This window comes from Ctenopharyngodon idella, chromosome 3 (assembly GCF_019924925.1).
Source record: "Ctenopharyngodon idella isolate HZGC_01 chromosome 3, HZGC01, whole genome shotgun sequence".
NCBI lineage: Eukaryota > Metazoa > Chordata > Actinopteri > Cypriniformes > Xenocyprididae > Ctenopharyngodon > Ctenopharyngodon idella.
The window spans coordinates 35295750-35320171 of NC_067222.1; the positions used below are offsets into that span (position 1 = coordinate 35295750).

The 24422-nt window shown below is 37.5% G+C and overlaps 2 protein-coding genes across 4 annotated transcripts in view; both read right to left on the reverse strand.

Moving 5' to 3' along the window:
- The window catches only part of llgl1 (LLGL scribble cell polarity complex component 1), a 41787-nt gene extending 26630 nt beyond the window's left edge, over positions 1-15157 (reverse strand). For all 3 annotated transcript variants that reach the window (XM_051886687.1, XM_051886686.1, XM_051886685.1), the window contains exons 1-2: positions 14913-15157; positions 13351-13448 (exon numbers count right to left, since the gene is read on the reverse strand). In XM_051886687.1, coding sequence (XP_051742647.1) covers positions 13351-13448; positions 14913-14993 — 179 coding nt within the window. In that variant the 5' untranslated portion in view covers positions 14994-15157. The remainder of the gene's footprint in view (positions 1-13350; positions 13449-14912) is intronic.
- Positions 15158-15376: 219 nt separating this feature from the next.
- myo15aa (myosin XVAa) overlaps positions 15377-24422 on the reverse strand; it is a 34026-nt gene continuing 24980 nt past the window's right edge. The window contains exons 45-63 of the mRNA XM_051888298.1: positions 23491-23609; positions 23222-23363; positions 23023-23134; positions 21950-22155; positions 21719-21861; positions 21538-21610; positions 20962-21034; positions 20776-20849; positions 20575-20657; positions 20360-20490; positions 20173-20267; positions 20020-20097; positions 19824-19920; positions 18747-18907; positions 18458-18591; positions 17512-17645; positions 17288-17421; positions 16234-16374; positions 15377-16091 (exon numbers count right to left, since the gene is read on the reverse strand). Of these exons, the coding sequence (XP_051744258.1) occupies positions 15990-16091; positions 16234-16374; positions 17288-17421; positions 17512-17645; positions 18458-18591; positions 18747-18907; positions 19824-19920; positions 20020-20097; positions 20173-20267; positions 20360-20490; positions 20575-20657; positions 20776-20849; positions 20962-21034; positions 21538-21610; positions 21719-21861; positions 21950-22155; positions 23023-23134; positions 23222-23363; positions 23491-23609 (2232 nt within the window). The 3' untranslated portion in view covers positions 15377-15989. The remainder of the gene's footprint in view (positions 16092-16233; positions 16375-17287; positions 17422-17511; positions 17646-18457; positions 18592-18746; positions 18908-19823; positions 19921-20019; positions 20098-20172; positions 20268-20359; positions 20491-20574; positions 20658-20775; positions 20850-20961; positions 21035-21537; positions 21611-21718; positions 21862-21949; positions 22156-23022; positions 23135-23221; positions 23364-23490; positions 23610-24422) is intronic.

The following is a 24422-nucleotide window of genomic DNA, read 5'->3' on the forward strand; positions in this document are numbered from 1 at the left end:
AAAGGTGGTGGGGTACACTTTCAATCTTGTTTTTTCAAAAAGGGAAAAAAAAAAATCGAGCCAAAAAAGCTAAATTACAATGTGGTGAATGTAGTGAAAATGTAAAGTCAAGCAGCAACACTATGTAAAGACTTAAACTCATGAAACAGAGGATTCTCTGAGGGAAGTAATTACAACCATATAATGCTCATTAAACAGTCCTCTGGGCTAAACACTAAGAAATGAGCCAAAATAAAATCAAAACTAAATAGCTTTGATTGGCCCACACTCAATCTGATCCTGAATTTCTCCAGAATCAAGAGAAATCCCCTACTTCTCTTTTTCAGTTTGACATCAACAGCAGTTGGCAAAGCTGATTGTGCTTTTCTTGAATAGACTGTTGCTCAAATGATTTCAGGATGACTATTGTAGTCTGTTTTTCATTACAAAACTACACCGCGTTCCACTCTTATAACAAAAGAGTGGATATCTAGGTCAAATCTGATCCACGTGAAAATGATCCAAACTCTGCAGGAAGGAGGAGACATCCTCAGAAAAACTAAATTCAGCAGGCCTTGTGGATAAGAGCAGCTCATTAAAAGTAAAATCTTGATTTTAAACAGCATGAATGTGTTTGGAATGGCACACTATTATTTAAGAAGTATGTATACTGTGCAAAGCATTCACATTTATATTGCAAACTTGCTTGTGAGGATAGGGTCGGTACATCCGATTCAGACTAACGAGAAGAGATGCATTCATGGTGTGACGGGAGCACAGGACACACCGTCAGCTCGACTGAGCCCAGAACAAAAGCTCAGGCTGTGTGGCACTGCTGCACGTCACCCTGCCACCTCACACACAGCGTTCGGAGAGCCACTTCAGCTGCTGCCTAATCAAGCCCATAATGTCTTACACAACCAGGCTCTTGAAACGGCACCCCAGACGAACTGCTCCATTCTGAAGTCCCCTTGGTTGCCATGGCAGCATCTCTATTATGTCACACGGGAACAGGCATACTGTTATTTGCAGAAGAGGCTCATATGCTCCAAAACTACTACACAATGAAAAGGTTCAAAAGCTGAGAAACATGTGACACTGAGAGCATTTACATGGACAATCTAAAACCAATTATGCTTAATAACCAGATAAGGTGTAAGGTCATGGTAACACCTTAAATGGCGTTGTTTATCAGGTGATGGTCATAAATGGTTTATGCGACATAAACGTGTAGATTTTTGTCAGCATGACCAGACAAAATTAAAGTTTGAATGCAAATGTGGTGATCCATGATCGATCACAAAATGCACGATAGACAGTTAGTGCTGTCAAATCAATTAATCACGATTAATCGAATCGTTATTAATATACATGTATATATAGTTCTTGTATTCCCTGGCAATCAAACCCATAACCTTGGTGTTGCTAGCACCGTGCAGTACCGATTAAGCTACCAGAAAACATAAAAAAAAAAAAAAAAAAAAAAAAAGAATGACAAGGGAGGCAATGAAAACAACCTCTAATGATGAGGAAATATACAAATGTACCCAAAAACAATTGGACTGCATTAAAGAAAGTCCAGCCCAGATGTCCAATCCATAAAATAATGGTTAAAAAAAAAAAAAAAAAAAAAAAGTACAGGCCCCTTTGACCAGCTCCACTCCATTCGTAAGCATTACATCATGCACCTGCACAATAGCCAGAGAAAAAGGAAAGACATTGAGAAAGAGAGGATCAAAAGGGAGAAAATGAATACACTGAGGGAAAATAAAAGAATAGTACAGGACCAATGGAGGGTCCAAATGCAGAGCATGGAAAGGTGTGTGAAGCATGCTGGGAGTGCAGGGCCCCTGTGTTGAGTGTGGGAATTAAACAGGGCAGCGAGGAACAGAAACATCTGTAAAATTCTCTCACACTCAGCCCTGATTACTCAACAGGTCATTAACATGAACAGAGAGGCCGTGTCATTTTTTCCCCCCTCAAAAACTTCTCCAACAGTCAATATGCCCTCCTTTTTGAGCCAATGCATCCACCTCAGTGCATTGCTAATGGTGCGGAGAGATTACAAACCATGAGATGGCTGTACTCTGAGCAGGGCACAGCATGGTTTTGGTTTGTTGACATGGAGAAAGAAAGGGATTTCCTTTTTGTGGTGACCTGTTTTTTTTTCTCCCCCATCGTGACACATTTGACATCTTTGACACTAGAATTTCTGTCCTTGTCCTCTCAGAATCTCTTTCTTGAGTCCTTCACATGTTCACTCATAACGTCTTTCAGAAACGCTCTTAATTCAGAATTCATGTTCCTTAGCTTCACGTCTCACATGAATACTAAAGTTTCTATTGAAGGAACAAGCACACTCAAAACAGAACCTGATATTCCCAAGACACAAAGAACATGAATTTTAAACAAGTGAAGGCATCCAAATCAGCTCAAAAACATTTTACAATCACATTTTTCCCCCCTCATGACATCCATGAAAATCTAATATAGCATTAGATGCCAGTATTAGATGTAAATTATTTTGACCAAGATTATCAATATTAAAGCCAAAGAAGACAGTTTTCAGCAATGCAAATAGAAACAGAACCCAGAGAGCAGAAACCTGAAAATTTTATTTTAAATTGCTAAACTAGAAATCCAATATACCAGAGCAGTTGTTTGGTTAAGAGACATACTTTCATTGTATGGAAAAAAGAGAGAAGCATGAATATTTTTTATATCTCCTTTTGTGGCCAACAACAAAGTCATGGGGTTTAAAAAAACAATTGCGAGTCAATAACAAATTTCACTTTGGGTAACCCTTGTGAAAAAAGTACACTTTAGCGTACTAACTAACTGACTGAATGACTGATAACAATACTTCTTAAATAATACTTTAAAATAACATATTTAAGTGTGAACTGAATGTAATGTCAGACACTTAACTGCAATTTAATTAAACGTATTAGTTTAAACATTTATATAAATGCAATTAGCTAACTTCAGAGTGCTTTTTTGACCCTCTTAAGTAAGACGCAAGTACATTTTAATGTCATTTCATGATTCTGTTGTCTTGAAATGTGATTAAAGTGTACTGACAAATGTACTGACAAGCATTTATAGTAAACTAAATGTGTAATTTCTATTGAAGCTTGTATGGCATGTATTTAAATATATTTGGAATTACACTTTTGTAGTGAAGTTGCAATTTAGTAAGTTTAAAACATTAACTTTAAAATGTAATATTGAATACACTGCAGTTAAAATTATAATCAAGTACATTACAAATTACATTTGCTTTAGTATGTTAGTTAACATCAAAATAAGTGTCCATTAAAGAATAAGAGATTACAATAAAAGTTTTACGTAAAAGTACGTTACAAAGTGCACTTTTTAAAAGCACTACTTAAGTGCATTAAGAAACAGTAATTTCATGTAAGTTTTAAGCCTTTTGTTTCACTAATATTATATGATTGATATACTGAAGATTTGAAGTGCACTGCTTTTTCACAAGGGAAAATACAGCTTTAAAATAACTGCCTGAAACATTCATCATGATCTAAATAGTATAAATATTTAGCCACATTGTAGATGCTCTCCACCCTCTCCATTAGCACAAAAAGAGTTTTAACATGTCAAAGTCATGTAACAATCAGAACTCCCTTCCTGGGCCCCAGACTGCTCTCACAACATAAGCCAAACACACCCTCTGAGGGCCTACGCCGGCCATCTCCTCTACACATACTCCCAACAATGCTCGACAATTACTCACTCAAGCGCTAACAACAAGTTAGCAAAGGATAATGCAATTTCACGGTCTGAATAGTGACAAACAGCAGACATTGTGTCCGAAGTCTAATGTAGTAAACATACGTTGTCCTATATTGAAGAGACAAAACCTAAGTAATCATGGGGGTTTTCTCTTAAAAAGGTCCTGCTGAATGAGTCATTGAATGATGGATTAAACCCAGTATGTTTATGCTAAAATGCAAAAGCATCCACTTTTGAGATATAAAACATAAAATGTTCCAAGACACTTCAAAGATGAATTTAAAATATAATCTGATTTGAGATACATATGAATGAAAATAAAAAAATCCTTCCTGTAAACCATCTACAAAAAAAAAAAAAAAAAAAAAAAAAAAAGCAAGGCAAGTGATGAAACTTTTGACATACAGCAGCTTCGGCTGAACTTTGGCTTTGTAAGCATTTCTAGAAACTGCAGTTTCAGTAACAAATAAACCGTGAACTTTGTTTTACCCATAGTGCATGGCCATTCTCAGTTCATGTCACAACTGATTAGACGAACTAGAAGGAGATTCCTGCGTCTGTTCTGCTTATTTCCAAACCAGACTAAGGTCATTATAAAGAAGCCACAAGCAAACCCTTTCCCCTCCAGTAACTTGCCACAATTCGTAATTAAACTGGCCCTTTAAGTGGAACGTTTGGCAGCAATGAGCATAAAACAGATTTCAATGAGTCTTCTTCACTATTCAAGTTTCCAAAAGGTCTATAGATTGCTTACCAGCCAGAGAAGTGCACTACAGGGGGGAAGGGGACTGATTTTGAGCTCCCTGTGTGTGTCCATGAGGCTCGCAACAGAATACTAATGGCTTTAGGCTGAGACACATGAGAGAAAAGATATGCAAAGAGACATTTAAATTTCCTTCAGCAGCACCATCTAAAACCATCAGGAAGCAGCAGCTCCAGCAAAAGTGAAAAGTTATGAATGAACCAATAAGGAGGAACTCGAGTGTTTCCTCAGCTGTGTTCAATCAGAAGAGAGGAGATCCCCTATGTGGGAATGTGAAATGTGAGAGTATCTGACTTTCATGAAGCAATCTGCCAAACTAAAAGTTGTGATAAGTCTATGCCTCCAGACCAGACAAATGTTTGAGTGTTTGCAGCGGCATAGATGCAAGCTTCCTGGCTCAGATCAGAGAGCTGCAGCAATGCCGCTGGGAGAAGGAAACAGATAGCTAGCGCACCAGGATAAGACTCTATGCAAAGAGATCCATTCACGCAGAGCTACTGCGCATGATTGAGAAGACAACTGACAATAGGAAAGATGACTGACATTTTCAAGATCTAGAAAGAAATATTTCATGGTTGCGCGTGTTGTGCCGAGATTAATATGTGCAATTGGTTCTACTCTAATTCTTTTAACCCCCATAATAATGATAACGGAGAATAACTGTACTTTAAAGTCGGCGTGAAACATAAGTTGTAGGGGTGTGACAAGATCTCTTGGCGCGAGATTAAAATATGATGAGATTTCTCATCGAGGTGAAAAGTTGTATTGTGATATTGCCATGGCGAAGTGTGAAGGTGAAATTAGGATAGAATATGCCACCGCTACACAGTTTACATTACGCCTCCACTGTTTTGCTTTTAAAAGAGATAAAAACCATTTTATACAGTTGGATAACAGTCGCTTCAATTCCATCTAGCTCATCCAACACGAGCTGCAAAGTCGTACATAGTGCAGCTCAGCTCCGCCGCTCCCTGTTCGTAGAGTATGCGCGATTGCGAAACCGAAAGTAAAACGCGAACGCGCATTCAAATGCGATTTCAATAACCCGCATTTTGAAAGCGGCTCCCTGATGCATGCAAATATCTCCCAATATGAAAGCTATCTTAGGCTGGGCTGTGTAGTTGTAACCATCTCTTGGTCTCTATTTGCACTTCGAATATTGTGAGAGGACTTTAATTATGGTTGCACAGAGAAAACTTTTATTCATTTTTTTATTTATACTGTTTTATTTTTATGATCAATTTGTGGAAAGAAGTTCAGTTAGGAGGTCAAAAGTTGTAGAAGCTCATAAATCATGTACAGTAAGGTCTGAAGAGACTCATATAAAATCATATAGGAGAAAAGCCAATCAGTTGAGTTTGTGGCAAAACCTCTTACAGTGCTTGAGTATTGTTGTATTTTACTTTATATTTTACAAGATGATTAGTTAAAACACTTCAAATGCACCTGCAGACTATTTTTCTAGTCATGTATTTCTTAATAACACTGTAAAAATCTCGTCTCGTTCCCGTGAACCCAATCTCGTGTCTCGTCTCGTGAGGTAACAGTCTCGTCACACCCCTAATAAGTTGCGAGTCTTTTCGATCCTTCTGTATACCGTACTCATATTATTCACTGTGCTAGCCTTAAGTTTGACCTCTTTCTGTTGCAGCAGTATGATCATTCATAATGACTGTGGTGATGGCGCCTGTTCGATTAGGTTAATGAGCTCTAAGGTGTGCCAAGTAAACAAGGGGATGCCATGGTAATGACGAAATTCATTTTGGAGACAGCACCTCATTTCAGCATAATCATAATCAACAACAGAAGCAGCATTTCTGACAGTTACATCGCTCAGCCTGCCAGACGCTGTCAATCACAGAAGCTGTCGCTACTAAAATCTGAAGCACATCCTGATTACCAGCCTGCTCCAGCGGTGACCCGGGAAACCATTTCAAAAGATGTCTTTGAGACAAGGACTGGCAACAACAGTGCAGAGGAATGTCCTCTTACAGCAGAGGGTGAACTTAGGGCACAGCCACATGCATTCTTTAGGAGTGAATCCGGCACTTCCAACAGCTCCTCGGTCCCAGCAGTATCATTACTTTCCACTCTTACCCCTCATCTGTCCTCCCCTTTAGCTTTAAAATATAGTCCCAACCAATGCGCCTCAATTTGTGGTTGCAGCAGAGACACATTTATGATCAGACAAGCTTAAATTACATTGAATGCTCACTAAACTGAGGCCAAGAAACAAAAGGCAACTGTAAATATCCAATTTAAACGCAAGCCTTCAGAGGATCAATATTATTGACTTATAAAAACAACGGCTGGATTTTAAAGGTTATGTTCGAAATTTCTGTACGGGTAACGGAATAAAAATGGTTAATAGTCAGCCATTTCCCTACAGTTTTTCCCACCTACCCTGTTTTCCATTGTTTGGTTAAACAGTAAGCCATTCATAAGTTTTAGGGAAGGACTTCCTAATACCTGTCAGGATAAAGAGTGTTGCAGTGATGACGTACTTTGTAGGCCAAATCGGAAGTTAGCATCATCTTTGTTCTCTCAACAAAAACCCAATAGGATTTTTCCATTGGCTTTTGGATTATTGCACAAAATAAGCTCTTTGACCGACAAAAGTTTGATTCTTACATGTTTTGTTCATCATGATAATCTTCAAATGAACAACTTTCATGAATTTTGAAGCCTAAATACAAAATTGCAAAATTAAAAACGTAGGCTATAAAGACACTACACCACAGCCGCATGACTTCAAAGTCACCATCACTAAGATTACGACAACTCTTTCAGACTTTATTTAAAAACATTTTCCATTAAAGTTCGAGTTAGAAAAATTCAAGAGAGTGCGATTATAAACCCAACGAGGCTGTAAAAAGGACTAGTGAGTATTTTTTGTTTAATGTCTCTGACAACCTCTGTCCCATTTAGTCACTTGTTAGCAACTGCCTTTTTCAAGTCCAGTAAAAGCTTAATAAAAGTTATGTTTGATGAAATCAGAAGTGCTAAAATGCTCGTTTTCAAGTTTTGGCCAACAAAAGTACATTATCCCTGCAACACTCTATTAAACTGCAATAGGAGAAAGAATTTTATCAGGGAAAAAAAAAAAAAAAAAATACACACTTCATCTTCAAGAACTTTTAACAAGCTTTTTTCACTGGTATGGTTAATGGCTTTGTCACATAATAAATGAATATATCAGAGCTTCTGTTAACTGCTTCGCACAGGACCTACTCTGATGACAGCACCCTTGATCAGACGCACTTCAGTTCTGGCGTCTGACATCAGGATGACCGGGGCTAGAGCTATGCACATCACAGCAATCTAGCCTTTGATGTGCAAACCACACATCTGGAGCTGGAACCAATCCAGATAAAATGAAGCTTATCAAAACCACAGAAGCGTTCCAGTTTTTTCCCCAACTAATGAAGAAAGCACTGACAGCTTAATCAAATAACTCACCAGGAACTGATAAAATTCTGGACTTGACTGTATCCTGTATTCAATAAATAAGTTGTTCATAAAGATCTTGCTAGTTTTTTGATCCAGCAGATTATGGCTATTAATTCAGCCCAAGCTTACCCATGACCTAGAGGATGAGAGTTTTGAATTACTGGATCTCCACTTCGCTTAAAGGGTTAGTTCACCCAAAAATAAAATTTCTGTCATTAATTACTCACCCTCATGCCGTTCCACACCCGTAAGACTTTCGTTCATATTCAGAACACAAATTAAGATTTTTTTGATGAAATCTAAGAGCTTTCCATCCCTCCATAGACAGCTACACGACTACCACTTTGACGCTTCAAAAAGTTCATAAAGAGATCGTAAAACTAATCCAAATGAATTAGTCCAAATAATTGGACTATGGTTTAGACCAAATTTTCTGAAGAGACTCGATCGCTTTATATGATGAACAGATTTAATTTAGGCTTTTACTCGCATATAAATATTGATCGGTGAACATAAAAAGAAGCTCAACCAAACCTGCTTGATGCGTGAAAACAAACCTCTTGAGGAAGCTCAAACATGTTGCATAACACAAAAGAACAAACCTCACTGGTTCTCGCACATCAAGCAAACATGCTTGAGCTTCTGTTTACCACAACTGATGTGTGAGTTGATGTGAATAAAAGCCTAAATGAAATCTGTTAATCACATAAAGCAATCGTGTCTCTTTAGAAAATTTGGACTAAACTGCTCCAATTCACATGGATTAGTTTTATGATCCCTTCATGAGCATTTTAAAGCATCAAAGTGGTAGTCACATAGCTGTCTATGGAGGGACAGAAATCTCTCAGATTTCATCAAAAATATCTTAATTTGGGTTTCAAAGACGAACGGAAGTCTTATGTGTTTGGAATGACATGAGGGCAAGTAAATGGTGACAGAATCTTCATTTTTTGGTGAATTAGTTTGTTTGTTAGATAGCATAACTTATGTATTTACTAGCGTTCGACCGATATATTGCCAAGACTGATATTTGGTATTTTTTAACTATGGGCATTGGCCGATAAGTTTTTCTGTTTGGCTGATGTGTCATAAGTGGGACACGCCAGTTTATTTTCACAGCGTTGAGAATGCCAGGGCCCGAGCACACGGTATAATAATATCTTATTAGATATATCATTTACTTTCTTTGTTTAACAGATCTATGAAACAGTATTATAGCATTTGCTTTTTTATTATCACCAACAGAATGGCAAACACTATAATATCACAGTCCCTTTCTCATGTACCGTTAGCATTCAGCATATACTCACTTATATCATTTAAACAAGTCTTTGAATATCTAATAAACATTGAATTTCGCAAACCTTGCGGACTTGGTCGAATTCAGCTGTGAGATCTTCTGAAGTGTGCATTTGTAGCCTGCATAAACGCTCAGTCTGTGCGAACAGGATGTGGAGACAGGAGTTCTGCTGCCACTAGAGACACACAATCGACAGACTTTAAACCCTTGATTTCAAACTATGCTTCGCTTTGTCCAGGTGCCCACTTATTTTCACTGTTTATTGTACTAATTTATCATTCAAGTTCAAATTATTTTTTCATATAATAATTCAAATTATTTATTTATAATTTAGTAAATATTAAGTAAAATAAATACAAAATATAATATAATGCAATGAATTTGATAAATAGGTCTACCACCAAATATAATATGACAAAAAAAAAAAAAAATCAAGTTTAAAAAAAAAAAAAAAAAAAAAATCAAGTTAACTACAAGAGGATAAATGCATTTTTCCTCTCATATTTCATTATGAACCATTTTCAATGGGTCTTGAGATTGATCATACTCTCTAGCTGGGTCCTATATCATAAACAAATACACTTTACGAACCCCTGGTTTATTAAATATTTTGGCTAATTTGATTATGATTTGCATCATTTTAACATTTAAATCTATTCCACAGAATTCAGTACAAAACAAAATAGCATGACACCAAATAATTTAGCTTTCCTTGTGTAAAAAAAAAAAAAAAAAAAAAAAAAAAAGTCATGAGGAAACATCTGAAAAGAACTAATAAATCTCTCAAAAATAACTCTTAATGCCAAAGAAAAAAAAAAAAAAAAGAGAAACTGAAAAACACCAAGCTAATGCTATTTTCCCAAATGTTATTCAAAGACATCCAGTTTTAATAAGGATGGAGTCAGACTGGGCAAACTTTGATCTCTCATCACACCCCCTTCAACACCCAACCAAATGTCTTTAAAGCCATCTCTCATTATTCAACCTTTTATTTACACCCAACCAGTCTCTGTCTTCTCTCCATCCTGAGTCTTCTCGTCTGACGGACGAGGCATTAGTTTCTAGGTGCTGACAGATATTCGCTCAGATCTGGTGAATGGCAGGTTGTCAGATCAGGCCGTCCTCAGCTACCACCCTCCCCACCGAGTGAGTCGAGGCTGCAGACTGAGTGTCTCTCAGCTGGGCTGTGCCTGACACTACCAGCCTCCAAAAGCTCAAAGACCTGCACTGTACCAACACAATCACCATAATATCACTGATCCTGCCCGTATCTCAGCTTCCATCTTAGGAAAATAAAAAGCAAGCATTACTGTGAAAGAATGTTGGATGTATTCCATCCATGATGTTTTGGCTGTTTAGCTCGTCCAGTCCATGAGGACTAGATAATGACAGCTTACCAGAGGAGTCTCCAACACTTTATTCTGATAATACCCTCCTAAACATTCCTTCATCCCACTGGACTTAAACATTCAGGCCTGGACAGAGTCAACTATAATTATGACAATTTAGAAAAGTTTGTTTTTAAAGGGGACCTATTATGCAAAATTCACTTTTGCATGGTGTTTGGCTATAAATGTGTGTTGGCAGTGTGTGTACACAACCACCCTATAATGATACAAATCCAACCACTCCTTTTTTTTTTTAATACCCATAAATCATAAGCAGTGTCTCTGGACAAGCCATTTGCAGGTTCCTGGCAATGTGACGTCACATTAGCCACAGGCCCCGCCCACGAATGTTGACAGACACTGCCGTTTTAACATAGAACTGCCCTGAGCGAGTTCACAGTGAGTTGTACACAGTCCGCCATTACTGCACTGACGAGAACGTCTCCCAAGTTAGGTGTTCTGTAGCTGGATGGATTAATCCACACAGCTCTCTCCATTTACTTCCGAAATCGGAGCCGCTGAAGACAAGGTGGATTAATTTTGTTTTCGAAGAAAATGCTCCCTCAACTCTACCGAAATTCGTTTATGTCTGTGCGAATCATTTCACACCGGACTGCTTTGTGAACGAATGTCAATACAAAGGAACAATACAAAACAGAGGTTGTGCTAAAAAGTTGTTACTCAAGGACAGATCAGTACTGTTCGTGATCCAGCTTACAGTCTCCAGAGTGATACTGGATACGGCAGTAATGAAGGTGAGAGCGCTTTGTTACAGTTCATCGGAGTTGATTTACGGATATAAAGTTTACCAGTTTATTAAGCACCACCCGAAAAGGCATAAGGTCTTTATATATTTGTTTACTGTTAGTTGTAACGAGTGTTTCTGTGTACTTCACTATGTATGTTGATAATGCAAGAGAGAGAGAGAGATTATGGATAATATTTTAATGCACACTTGCACTGTGCTTTATTAAGCCCTTACAGTGATTTTCTAGAGTGAAAACAGACGCTTCATATTTTGTGTGAAGTACAATAAACGTTATAAAACTCAGTAAACAGGCTTGTACTAATATAGTGGATAAAAACAAGAAGACAATATAAGTTATAACCGTAATTGAACTAAACTATACCTGTTCTATCTCCATGCAGCATATATTCGCAGTTTCTGACATTATAGTGCGTTCTGACTGACTCCTGACACTGGAGAACGAGCTCTTGAAGCTCCGCCCTCTTAGGCCGATCGCAGCAGCTCATTTGCATTTAAAGGGCACACACTGAAACAGCACGTTTTTGCTCAACCCCAAAAAGAGGCAATTTTAACATGCTACAAAAAATTATCTGTGGGGTATTTTGAGCTAAAACTTCACATACACACTCTGGTGACATCAGAGACTTATTTTACATCTTGTAAAATGGGGCATAATAGGTCCCCTTTAAAGTACCAAGTTTGATAGGACTAACACAACATGTAGTGAGTCACATTGTGCACAAAGGCAGATGACTCAAGTCTTCAACACAACAGAGCCATACATCCAGAGTAATTAATCACAATCAGTGAAACATAAACTAGGCTATTCCCTCACTGCATTGTATCATTGATCAAGATAAAAATGACCAAATCTTTCTCTAGATTTTATGAAATGTACTGAGAGTTTGGAAAAGGATGCAAAGAGTTGAATACTATAACATTGAAGAAGCCAGTGTTCAATAACCCGTTAAAGGGTTTGTTCACCCAAAAATGAAATTTCAGTCATTAATTACTCACTCTCATGTCATTCCACACCCGTAAGACGTTCGTTCATCTTCAGAACACATATTAAGATATTTTTGATAAAATCCGATGGCTCAGTGAGGCCTCTATTGACAGCAAGATAATTAACACTTTCAATGCCCAGAAAGCTACTAAAAGCATATTTAAAACAGTTCATGTGACTACAGTGGTTCAACCTTAATGTAATGAAGTGACGAGAATACTTTTTGTGCACCAAAAATAACAAAATGTAAACACAGTGAAGGCTTCCGTGTTCAATGTCAGAACGCTGGCTCAGTATTGGCCAATGTTGTTCATGTGAGCAGCACAACACATGCCAATACTGAGCCGGCGTTCTGATGTAGAACCTGGAAGCCTGTACTGTGTTTACAATGCTAACAGCGTAGGAGACTGATAGGGAAGAGAAGAAATTGTTGAATAAAGATGTTATTTTTTTGTTTTGTTTCTGCGCACAAAAAAAAAAAAATATTCTCGTCGCTTAATAACATTAAGGTTGAACCACTGTAGTCACATGGGCTATTTTAACGATGTCTTTACTACTTTTCTGGACCTTGAATGATGGTAATTAAGTTGCTTTCTATGGGAGATCGGAAACCTCTCGGATTTAATAAAAAATATCTTAACTTGTGTTCCGAAGATGAACGAAGGTCTTACAAGCGTGGAACGACATGAGAGTAATTAATGACAAATTTCATTTTTGGGTGAACTAACACTTTATTTTTGTGGAAACAATTTTTTTTTAGGATACTTTGATGAATAAAAAGTTCAGCACAATTACATGAAATTGATTTTTTTTAAAACAATGTTAAAGTATTTACTGTCCATTTTTGATCAATTTATTGCATCCTCGCTGAATAAAAGTATTCATTTCTTTTCCAAACTTTATTAACAAAAAGTGATCCTATATCATTAATTCCATGGCAGTAAAGCGCTAACAAAAGGATACATTTTGATGGCCCCTGATTTAGTTCCAATGGCCATAAGCTGCAGTTTGGGATCATAGGCCAAAGCACTTGGCTGGTTTGGGAATCCATGTTCAACTGTCTGAGTAAAAGAAGAAAAGAGGAAATCTCACATTCAGAACTTAAACTTACATGTAAATGTACATCAGATTTAAAATTCCTTTATTCTAAAGGTTAAAAAAAGAAACCAAGTCATACTTCATTGACCTCTGATGAGCCCTGATGCTACAATTAACAATGCAGTAGTGCAATCCTGACAGGAAGGGGATTTCCTTGTTTTTACAAAAAAAAAAAAAAAAAAAAAAAAAAAAAAAACAAACAACATAGCACAGAACCAGAAATAGCAAAGAAGGAAACGTAGTAGATTTGACAGACAATGTCAAATTCATCTTCACACATGCTATCAAAACTGATTTGCAGAAACATGTTTTGGGGCAATTTTAAAAAACGTCACCTTAAATAAACATGAATTTAAGCTAAACCAGGCTTGAAGTTGGCTGAAGGATGCAGATTTCTTTTCACAGTTTGACAAAGTGTGACATGGTAAATAACAGGACCTTCGTGCAACATTACACACAGTGTCACGAAGCTTCATCAGTATGACACACAAACACCTTCCTTCCACACCACCGCTCTGTTTTTCCTAAACCATCTGTGAATAAATGTCATCAACAGCATTTGAGAAATGAACAAAAACTGAGGACTAACCTAAAAACGTTTAAAATTGGTAGCTCTCATTTCCTACTCTTTACAATGAGGAGGAGGAAGGCTAGAAATGTTGCCAGAGTTTGGTCATCAGTAAAAAAACCTACAATCAAACCCTTTCTGTGTTTCTGGCAGGGGAGCAGTAACATGTTCATTATGATTTAAGAGCAGCCTCATTACAAAAGAGCTATACAAATACTTCCAATCACCCTGCTGCTGCCAGCAAAACAGCAGGATACATTCAAGTTTCAGTAACAAATGTAATAAATACTCATTGAACTAAATACAAATTTTAGCTCTTAAATAATATCATGTATAGTATTTATGTTGTATACATACATGGATAGAAAAAAGTCTTTTTATCAAACATAGCCTACCAAATTAACTAAAACACTGCATGACAGAGCGTCGTTTGTAACGGCTGAAGATACAAACATGAGTAAACTTTTGAGGTCACTCACAATAGACAACGCGCCCTGATCTCATCTGATTTAATGAGCTCCATTGATGAAGATGAATATCAAACACATTTTTTTTTATCCCCGTAAAGCTATAAAAGTCCAATTGTGTACTAACAAGAAGAAAAGCTTGCTATATATAAAGTACTAATTGTTTCAAACAACTTTCACGCGCTTGAGTATTGTTGATACTTTGCGTATATATCTGGCCCTGTTAGTTGGAAAACATTGCTGTTAATGGTCGCATGTTAATAAAAACAACAGTGCATGTAATTATGAATATATTCGCTTGAATTAATTGTTCTTTCAGTCGATTTCAGTGCAACCCGAAACCGCATGCACGCTCGAGAGACAGGAGACCCAATGCTATATATCCCACATACCTTATTGAATGCAAATAGATCCTGCTTGATTTTCTCACGATGAGGGTCATTTCCCTGCCGTCTGAACCTAAACTTCATCATCCTGAAGCCGAATCAGTGATATATCACAGCCTGCACCGTCTCAGATTGATAGAAATTCCGTTAGGCGTGAATCGGTGCAGAGAAACAATGTGATCCTTCATGCAAGCTCCAGTTTCTTTTGTATCCACTCCTCAAGCCGTGCAAGTTTTCAGCTGTGTGTTTATGCAGTTAGACCACAGGGCAAATTCACAGGAACCACGTCTTAGGAGAGCCAATCAGAGGAAAGAATCTGTGACCAATTCACAAAACCACGCCCACCGCCAGCGTACGTGTGGAAAACACGGATCAGGATTCAGCCGGATTAACTTTATTTATTCACACGCTTGAATTGCCTAGCATCAATTTAATTACTATGCAGGAATATAACAGTCAGTTAAAACTTTTAATGAAATTAATTATTTTCCAAAGTTTACTTTTTTTTTTTTTTTTTTAAAGAAGCATCATGTTAATAGTATTCAATGTGCATTCAGTGTAATTGAATAATAAAAAAATGGGAGAAACAGTACAGCTGTGATTTTTTTTTATTTAGAATAAAGACTTAATATTAAACCTACATTCATTGTACATATAGTGCATTTCCCATCCACATAGAGAACTTAACAATTACACATAAATGCGAACATTATATAAATATTTAAAAAACATCATAGTCTCAAGTAGTGCAACTTCAAAAACAGTGGCTAAATTTCTCTCTCTCTCTCTCTCTCTCTCTCTCTCTCTCTCTCTCTTATACAAAAGTAAACTCTTGCTGATCATGTGTCTAGAACTAGAGGTAGTAATATACTGTTTTAAATGATGGGACCATATGTTCAACTTAATGGAAAGCATGCAAATTATTGTGAATAACAAGCTAATTCTGGAACTTGGTTTAGAAATTGCAAACAGACATATTGCACTATCAATAATGACAGGTGGCTTTGGATGTGTAGGAGTTTAATAGTGTCTGATTGCAATTATTGCCATAGAAGTAATAATACATAACATCTGTAAGGAGTGCTAGAGCAGAGTGATTTCACTGGGCGGCAGAGTGAGTCTCTTCTCTCGCACTGACAGCAGGTTCTCCATATGCATGGCGATGACACGGCACAGCTCAAGACTCTGTAAAGACAAACGCACAGGAATAAGCTCCGCCCACACTGGCCCGGTGAAAATGACAGACTCAGACTAACACCTTAAAATGACCAGACTCGATTAGATTATGTGGTGATTTGGAATCATACATTTAGTCAAAAGTCCATACCTGGTCCAGCTGTAACTGTGTAATGCGTTGAGACATTAGGTCACCCAGCATTATCTCCACGTACGGGTAACTGGAGCCAGCTGTGGGCCTCTGTGTACGGGTGGACTGGACCTCCTTCAGCGGGAACTTCACCTTCGGCTCCTAAGGAACATTGAAAACAGCTGTGAAGTCTATACGTGACCATGTTATATAATATCTTGGGAGGAAATGCAAATAAATTTGCAAATATAGGGTATTATGGACACTTTAGCAGTGCCAATGCAGATTACATATTCAATCCCAGAATAATTGCATACTTTTGCATAAATTGGTGGAAAAATCAGTTAAGTCTATATCTACCACATGCTATTTACTAACATACAGAAGAAAAAAAAGTGCTAATAATTTATATAGGAGTCTTAAAGAGATATACTACCATTCAAAAGTTTGGGGTCAGTAAGATTTTTGAAAAAAATAATACTTTTATTCAGCAAGGATGCATTCAATTGATCAAAAGTTACAGTACAGATATTTATAATGTTACAAAATATTTCAATTTCAAATAAATGCTTTTTTTTTAATAAGCAGCACAACTGTTTTCAACATCAATAATAATAATAATGTTTCTTGAGCAGCAAATCATCATATTAGAATGATTTCTGAAGGATCATGTGACACTGAAGACTGGAGTAATGATGCTGAAAATTCACAGGAATAAATTATATTTTAAAATATATTAAAAAAGAAAATGGCTATTTTAAACTGTAAACTATTTTTTGAACAACATTACTGTTTTTGCTGTATTTTTGATCAAATAAATGTAGCCTTGGTGAACATAAGAGATTTCTTCTGAAAAATATTAATACGTATATCTCACCAACCTCAAACTTTTGTACAAATTCTGCCATTATTTACTCACTCTCAATTCATCTTAATTATGACTTTTTTAATTAAAATTTTTAAGTTAAGCTATTAAATGAAGAAATACTGCAATCTTAGAAATACAGCTTTAAAAATGTATCTTTTTTTACACACGCTTTTTAGTAAAGATTGGGAAACAAGGTGTTAAACTTACATGAGTATCTTTGCTTAGAAAGTTCAGACCATTATAATTGACAGCCAGTACGCACGGGGTGTCGATAGCAGCATTGCTGCTGCTCTGTATGTAGAAGAATGACGAGCCAAACATGGGAAAAGCACTCACAAGCCCTGAAGCAGAAACACAAGTATAACAATCAGCCTTTTGAATAAATGGCTGCACGCCTCCACATTGGCTGTTCTCCTAAGTCAACACCTCACCCAGAAATTGTGCTTTGGCCTGATGAGGACTGAGGGGCTGCACCTGCTGCATATGCTGGGTCACCATGTTTAACCACTGCTGGGGCCGTTGGAGACCAAAGAGCAGGGTGGGAATATACTCCTGAACCTCATGGCTAATGGCAGAGAACAAGAGAAAGTTAGTCTGTAGATGGGGTGTCAAACTTAAATTACCTCAGGGACACTAGCCAGGTGCTTTTCTCCATCAGAGGCTAGCTGAACAATTACAACAAACACAAGTGTTTTTACAATCATGTGTTTTACCTATATAGAATTATTGGCACAATAATTAATGTGTGGACAGACATCTTCAGAGTGACTCGTTTCTCCCTCATACCTAGTAATGATCCCTGGGATTGTATTCCTCAAAAACTACAATTTTCTGCTTGAAGATCAGGCAGTTAGGCTTATCGGTCAGTTGTGTGTGTGTGTGTGTGTGTACTGTTCAAAATTTAGGGATCAGTAAGATTTTTTAATGTTTTTGAAGTCTCTTATGTTCACCAAGGCTGCATTTATTGGATTAAAAATACAGTAAAATTGTGAAATATTATTACAATTTAAAATTTCTGTCTTCTATGTCAATATATTTTCAAATGTAATTTATTTCTGTGATGGAAAAGCTGAAATCAGAAATCATTCTAATATGACGATTTACTGCTCAAGAAACATTTCTTATTATCATCAATGTATCTATGTTAAAAGCAGTTGTGCTGCTTAATATTTCTGTGGAAATCGTAATATTTTTTTTCAAGATTCTTTGATGAATATAAAGATCAAAAGAACAGCATTTATTTTAAATATAATCTTTTGTAAAATTATGTCTTCAATGTCACTTGTGAAATGTTTTAAGCTTTTGAGGAATACATAGCATATCAGTTCTTCCTCTGGTTGATAAATTCAGTATGTGATGTAAGATTAATGGCATTACATGGAGGGCAGGTAGAGCGAGTCCTTGGCACGATGTTGCAGAGCTGCCAGTTTTGACACTTGCTGAAACTGCTGCTCACTGGCCTTACCCTGTGGGACAACATTGAGCAGCCCTTTCAAGTAGTCCGGGGACACCTGCAAAATGTGAATGAAGATCAGATTAGTAGCCTGAACAGAGAAAACTTAGATCAAAACAAGAACAAATGCCTTAGATCTTAGTAACTTATGAAATAAGCAGCACAAAACATGAAAGGATTGTCTGGGAAATTGAATCAGTCTGGCTGATGTACCTGATTGTAATGCATAGTCACTCCGAGCTCATTGTCAAACTTTAGTGGCTGCGTCCATATCACTCTTCGAAACCACAGACTGTAGTTGCTATCAATGCGTTCAGCCTCTGTAGCAACATCCAAGATGTACTCCCTTTTGTTTAGAGGGCGGACATTTTGACCTGGAGAAAGAGTGATAACACATGAGAAAAAGGCTTTTGATCCTTGTATTACTTCTTTCATCTTAGTTAAAGGGTTAGTTCACCCAAAAATGAAAATTGCCTCATGATTTACTCACCCTCAAGCCATCCTAGGTGTATATGACTATTTTCCTTCAGACGAACACAATCTAAGATATATTTAAAAATATCCTTGCTCTTCCAAGCTTTATAATGGTAGTGAATGGGCGTCACGATTTTGAAGCCCAAAAAGCGCATCCATCCATCAAAATATTCATATTTAAAACTTTATTCATTATAATAACTAACTAGCTTCCTGTAGACGGCCGTACGCATGACGTATTGACGAACATGGAAGCACAGAGGAGAAAGCAAAACAAAACACTAGTCATGAATTAGAGGATTTTGATATAAGAGAAGAGGAGACATCATATATCGTGTCAGAGGTTACTCTTGTGGCGCAAGTCGACTGGTGGTGCAGTATGCATATGGTTGTCTGCCGGAAGCTAGTTATTTTAGATTATAAAGTTTTACATATGGATATTTTTCTTACAAAAACTATCGCTTCACTTCAGAAGGCCTTTATTAACCCCTGGAGCTGTATGGATTTTTTTTATAATGGATGATGTGTTTTTTTTGGGCTTCAAAATCATGTTCCCCATTCACTACCATTATAAAGCTCAGAAGAGCCAGGATATTTTTAAATATATCTTCGATTGTGTTCGCCTGAAAGAAGATAGTCATATACACCTAGGATGGCTTGAGGGTAAGTAAATCATAGGGTAATTTTCATTTTAGGTGAACTACCCCTTTAAAATGCCTCTTTCCTTTCCTAAGACAAGTGAACTACCACCTCAGCTACTGAAAACAATCAGTGCTGAATTATTTTAACAATGTGTTTATCTTTTTGTCATCTCACCTCTGTTTGTGACCACAAATACAGCATATTCATCCAAGGCTTCAAGTTTATGCAGACCCATCTCATAGCACAGCTCTTCAATGGCATCCAGAGCCACCTTCAAAGCAATAGAAGTGAATAAGAATCAAACGTTTCCTACTAAATGAATTATCATGATTGGTCAAAACTGCAATAAAATTTCAAAGAGGCAACTTACTGAGCAGGTTTTGATCTTTAGGTGGCGCTCAATTCCACCAGGAAGAAGAAACAATTGGCGCTTGGAGCTCCTTCCAGCCTTGAAAAAGATTGTGCATGATTAAGTGAAAATGTGACTGAAATTAGCATTGAAATTTGCTTATGTGCAACTAACCAGCATAGCTTTCAATTCCATCCCATTAGGATGCACAACACGTCCACCATATTGGAACGTCTTCCTTAGGTTCTGCTCACAAGCCTTGGCAATGCCTGTCAATGTATCGTGTTATTTGTATTCGTCAGTCAGTATGTAATCAGTTTGATCTGTGTAGCTGTAACACGTAGTTAAAACAGCAGTATACCTTGAAAGTGCACCCCAGGACTTGCACAGACATCCTGGAGGTATTTAAGCAGGTAAGGTTTGAGCGCCTCTGAACACTTGTAGTATGCAGTGAGGATGTACAGCAGCCTCCAGCCTCTCTGACAACTCTCCCTGTGAAACACAAGATCATCTTTTACTCTGCTCTGCAATGAGTCCTACAATGATTTGCTCATTCAGAAAAAAGCAGGCTTATACGTTTTGGAGCTGGTGTTCCCAGTGATCTGCTTGAGGACTTGGCAGTACGCTTCATCCTTCATTAGTCCATATTCGCCACTCAGCTGCAACAGAGATTGAGCTCATATCACAGTGGCATTGTAGACATTAAGCACATTCCTGTCTGGTATCTTAATATTTTATGATGGCAAGGCTTGTTGGGCTATTTAAAGAGTTGCATACCCTTAGGATGGTGCTGACAACGTCCTGCTCAGCCTGACCTTTCATAGGGTAGTCTCCCATAAACTTCATTATAGCTGAAGGATAACCATTATTGAAGTCATATTAGATAGTAAACATTACATTTTTGTCGATGGCTGAAAAAAAATCAGTCACTTAATTTGTGTTAACATGTAACATTCTGCTTACCAAGAAAAATCTCTGCAGCTACTCTGTTCATGTTTTCATCAGTGAACTCAATCAGGGACTCTTGAATTGGAGACTACAAAACCAAAGCAAAAATCAGAATATGCATTAAAAAGCTTCAAAAAAATCATGTTTTAATCATGTTTATTATTATTATTATTATTATTATTATAAAAAGGTATATTAAAATAATATAAAAGGTATTAAAAGTCCTTTGATGCCAGATGCCACATTGATCTGTATAACATCAGTTCCAAATTTAAGTCATTATTCACTGAATATTCACCCTAGATCTCCAATGTACTATTAATTAATAAATCATTCTTTGAGATGGTTCTTTTTACTGAATGATCCAATTTAATTAAATTGTTCTCACACAAAGCTATCGTATGACTTCAGTAGACTTGGAATATAGTGCACAAGATGTATGGATGACTTTTATGCTTAAAAGCCTCAATCTCTGTTCATTATAATAGCATGGTGAGTAAATCATAACAGAATATTCATTTTAAATTAACTATGTTCTTTAAAAAAAAAACTCCACGTTTTAAAATGAATAGTATGTTATGTATTCTGTACCTTGGAAAATTTCACCATTTCTGATGGTTCCCTGGATTCCTTTGTTTTCTTTGACTTTTTCTTATATGAATCACTGCAAAACACAAGCACATGTCAGTGTATCTATTATCATTTCTTCTTAATTCAGCTATGCAACTGTGAGAACATGAGCTCGCGATGCCCCATGATGTAATCAACAGACCCGTTTTTTCTCTGGGCCCCCCTGAAATATTTCTTGGCAAACTCCACCATGTTGTATCGGCTGTCCTGCAAGATTCTCTCATCGATGTCCATATCAGCACTGTCTGTGTAGGCCTCTGCATACTCACTGACAGGAGACGCCACCTAGAGGTGAGATGCAGTGACACAACAGAGGGATGTAGGGTACATATAAATCAGAATTTCAGACTACATGCCTGTGAAGCACATTTACCTCAATGGATCGGTCCAGTTCATGGGCTGCGGCAGCGGACCCCACAGCTACAGCCACGGCGGCTGAGGCGGCCACGCGACCCTGCTTATTCTTGGGTTCCTCTTTCTTGTCCACAGGAATGTTAATGAAGTCAGGAGCAGCCACTGGCTGAACAAACTCCACAGGGAAAACCCCAGCTCGCCCATGAATGGCCCCAAACTTCCAGCCTTTGCACGAAACAAGAAATTAGCATGTGATGGCAGATGGACATTTTAAGAGTAAATTGGAGTGCCTGTATAAAAAAGCATCAGTGAAACCATCACGCTAAGAGAAGGAAGACTGTTTCTAAACATGCAACTAGGGATGCATAAATTCAGATAAATCCGCACTAGAAACAGCACATCAAGAAACCACCAAACAGCACTCCATGCAGGACCCACCAAAATCAGGTGTGTCTCTTTTTAACTCCTCCAGGAGAATCACCTTCTTTTTCACTATGCAACCATAACACTGGCCTGTGAAACAGCCACAGAGCCAGCAGTCAAACTTATGGCTTAGGTGAACAAGTTATTGTCCCGTTTGCATCATCTTTTACACCCTCAGCATACTATTTAGCTATATTATATCATTAAACTATCATTCAAAAGTTTGGAGTTGATTTTTTTTGTGCAGACAAATACTTTAAGCAAGGGCACGTTAAATTCATCACAAAGGACAGTTGACAGTCACTTGAAACAGGATGTATGTATGTAGGTCATTGAAAAGAAAGTATTTTTAAAATGATGAAGAAAAAAGTAACAATAACCTAGTAAAATTAATCTAGTAGTATATGCATGTTCCAGTAATGTAATCTTTTATATAAAAAGTAAATAAAAATGAGTTTTAATTCATAATTTTAAAACATGTTCATCATCAGTTTATTTATTTATTTATTTTTCAATAAATTAACAGATTAACATTATTGACCCATGTGTGTCTTCAAGTGTTATATTTCAGAGCTGCTATCCTAATCATTTAGGCTCTTTTTTCCCCAAATATGAAGTGTAATGTACTGTACGGTCTTCATGACTACTTTTGGTTTAAAGCAGTCTCACCTGCATCCAGGCCTTCCATTTTCTGCAAGCGTATGATGTCTCCCTTGTGGAAACTCAGCAGCGATCTGTCATCTGTAATGTAATTACGCACAGCAACGACATAGTCTGAGTCCTAAAGCGAGAGAGAGAGAGAGCACAATTAACGCACAGCAACACAGCCAATCATCCCCGAAGTGAATCAATGTATAAGGAAACTGACCTTTTTCAGCTCTGTGATGAAGTAGTCAATCATGGTTTTGACCTGAGGAGCTTTGGCAGAGAACAGAATCAGTTTCTCATTGATGAGGTTGAACTCCAGCATGTTTTTGGAAGGAATGGTGACGAACATGATGTCTGTATAGCTGCAAGAGGTTTACAATGATCACAACAAGGAATATTTATGATGGTGATGGTGGTATCATTAACTGAATACTAATTGATTAAAAACAATGACAAAACACGGACATTAAAAGTCTCATCAACTGGTACCTGTAGGGTCGTAAAACTCTGAAGTAGTCTGGGGCTACCGCACTGCTCCTGACCATTTTTAAAAGCTTGATCCCTCTATGAGATACAGACAGCACCTGGACCCCTGTGCCAACGCTGCCCTGTTCAGGACGACAACAGGAAGATTCTCACTAGGCATGGTTTAAATATCTAGTTCAGTCATTAAACTCTAGATGGCACAGGCTGATAGGTCCTTTACGTTCAATCTGCAAGCAATCACACCTGTAAAGTAAACTACAGTAAACTACAGTCTTTACTGTAAGCTAGCCCTTTTTTAATCCGTCTCTTTTGTCCACTTTCGACCATTTCTGTCCTGATTTCTTTGAGGGGAGGGTCTATGGGTGGGTAAATGTATGGGCTTCTTCAGAAGTTTTGATTTAACAGGTAAAATAACTGCACGCAATTTGCATATGAACGTGACTGGAGACAACGGGAAAACATACAGAGAGCATCAGCTTTCGTTTCTGCTCTGCACGGTAAGTGCACGTTAAAAAACTGAAATGTTTAGAGAACATTGTGCTTTACCTTCAAACCAAACTTATGGCTTCAGCCGCAAAGTTTAAATCCCGTCTTGCTAGTGCACTTTCCATATTGTTTATTGTGTCAATAGGCAGAGAGTAGGCAGTGTGTAGTGGCTGTTCGAACACATTCGGCCACACCACAAACGCAATCCGTTCGAATGTGTTTTCGACTACCTCTGGAAGCGGTCGAAAGTGTACAAGCTCAAAACATTTTACACCCTGTTTACACCTGTATTTAGCGTCGTCCACTTGTGATCCGATCGACCAAAATGCATCTTAATACCAGGTGCAAACAGGGCCTTTGTGAACAGTGTGCTATGCAGAGCCACCAGCAAAACCAGCACTGACCAACATAAACCAGCCTGGACCAGCACTGGACTTGTCTACTCAGGC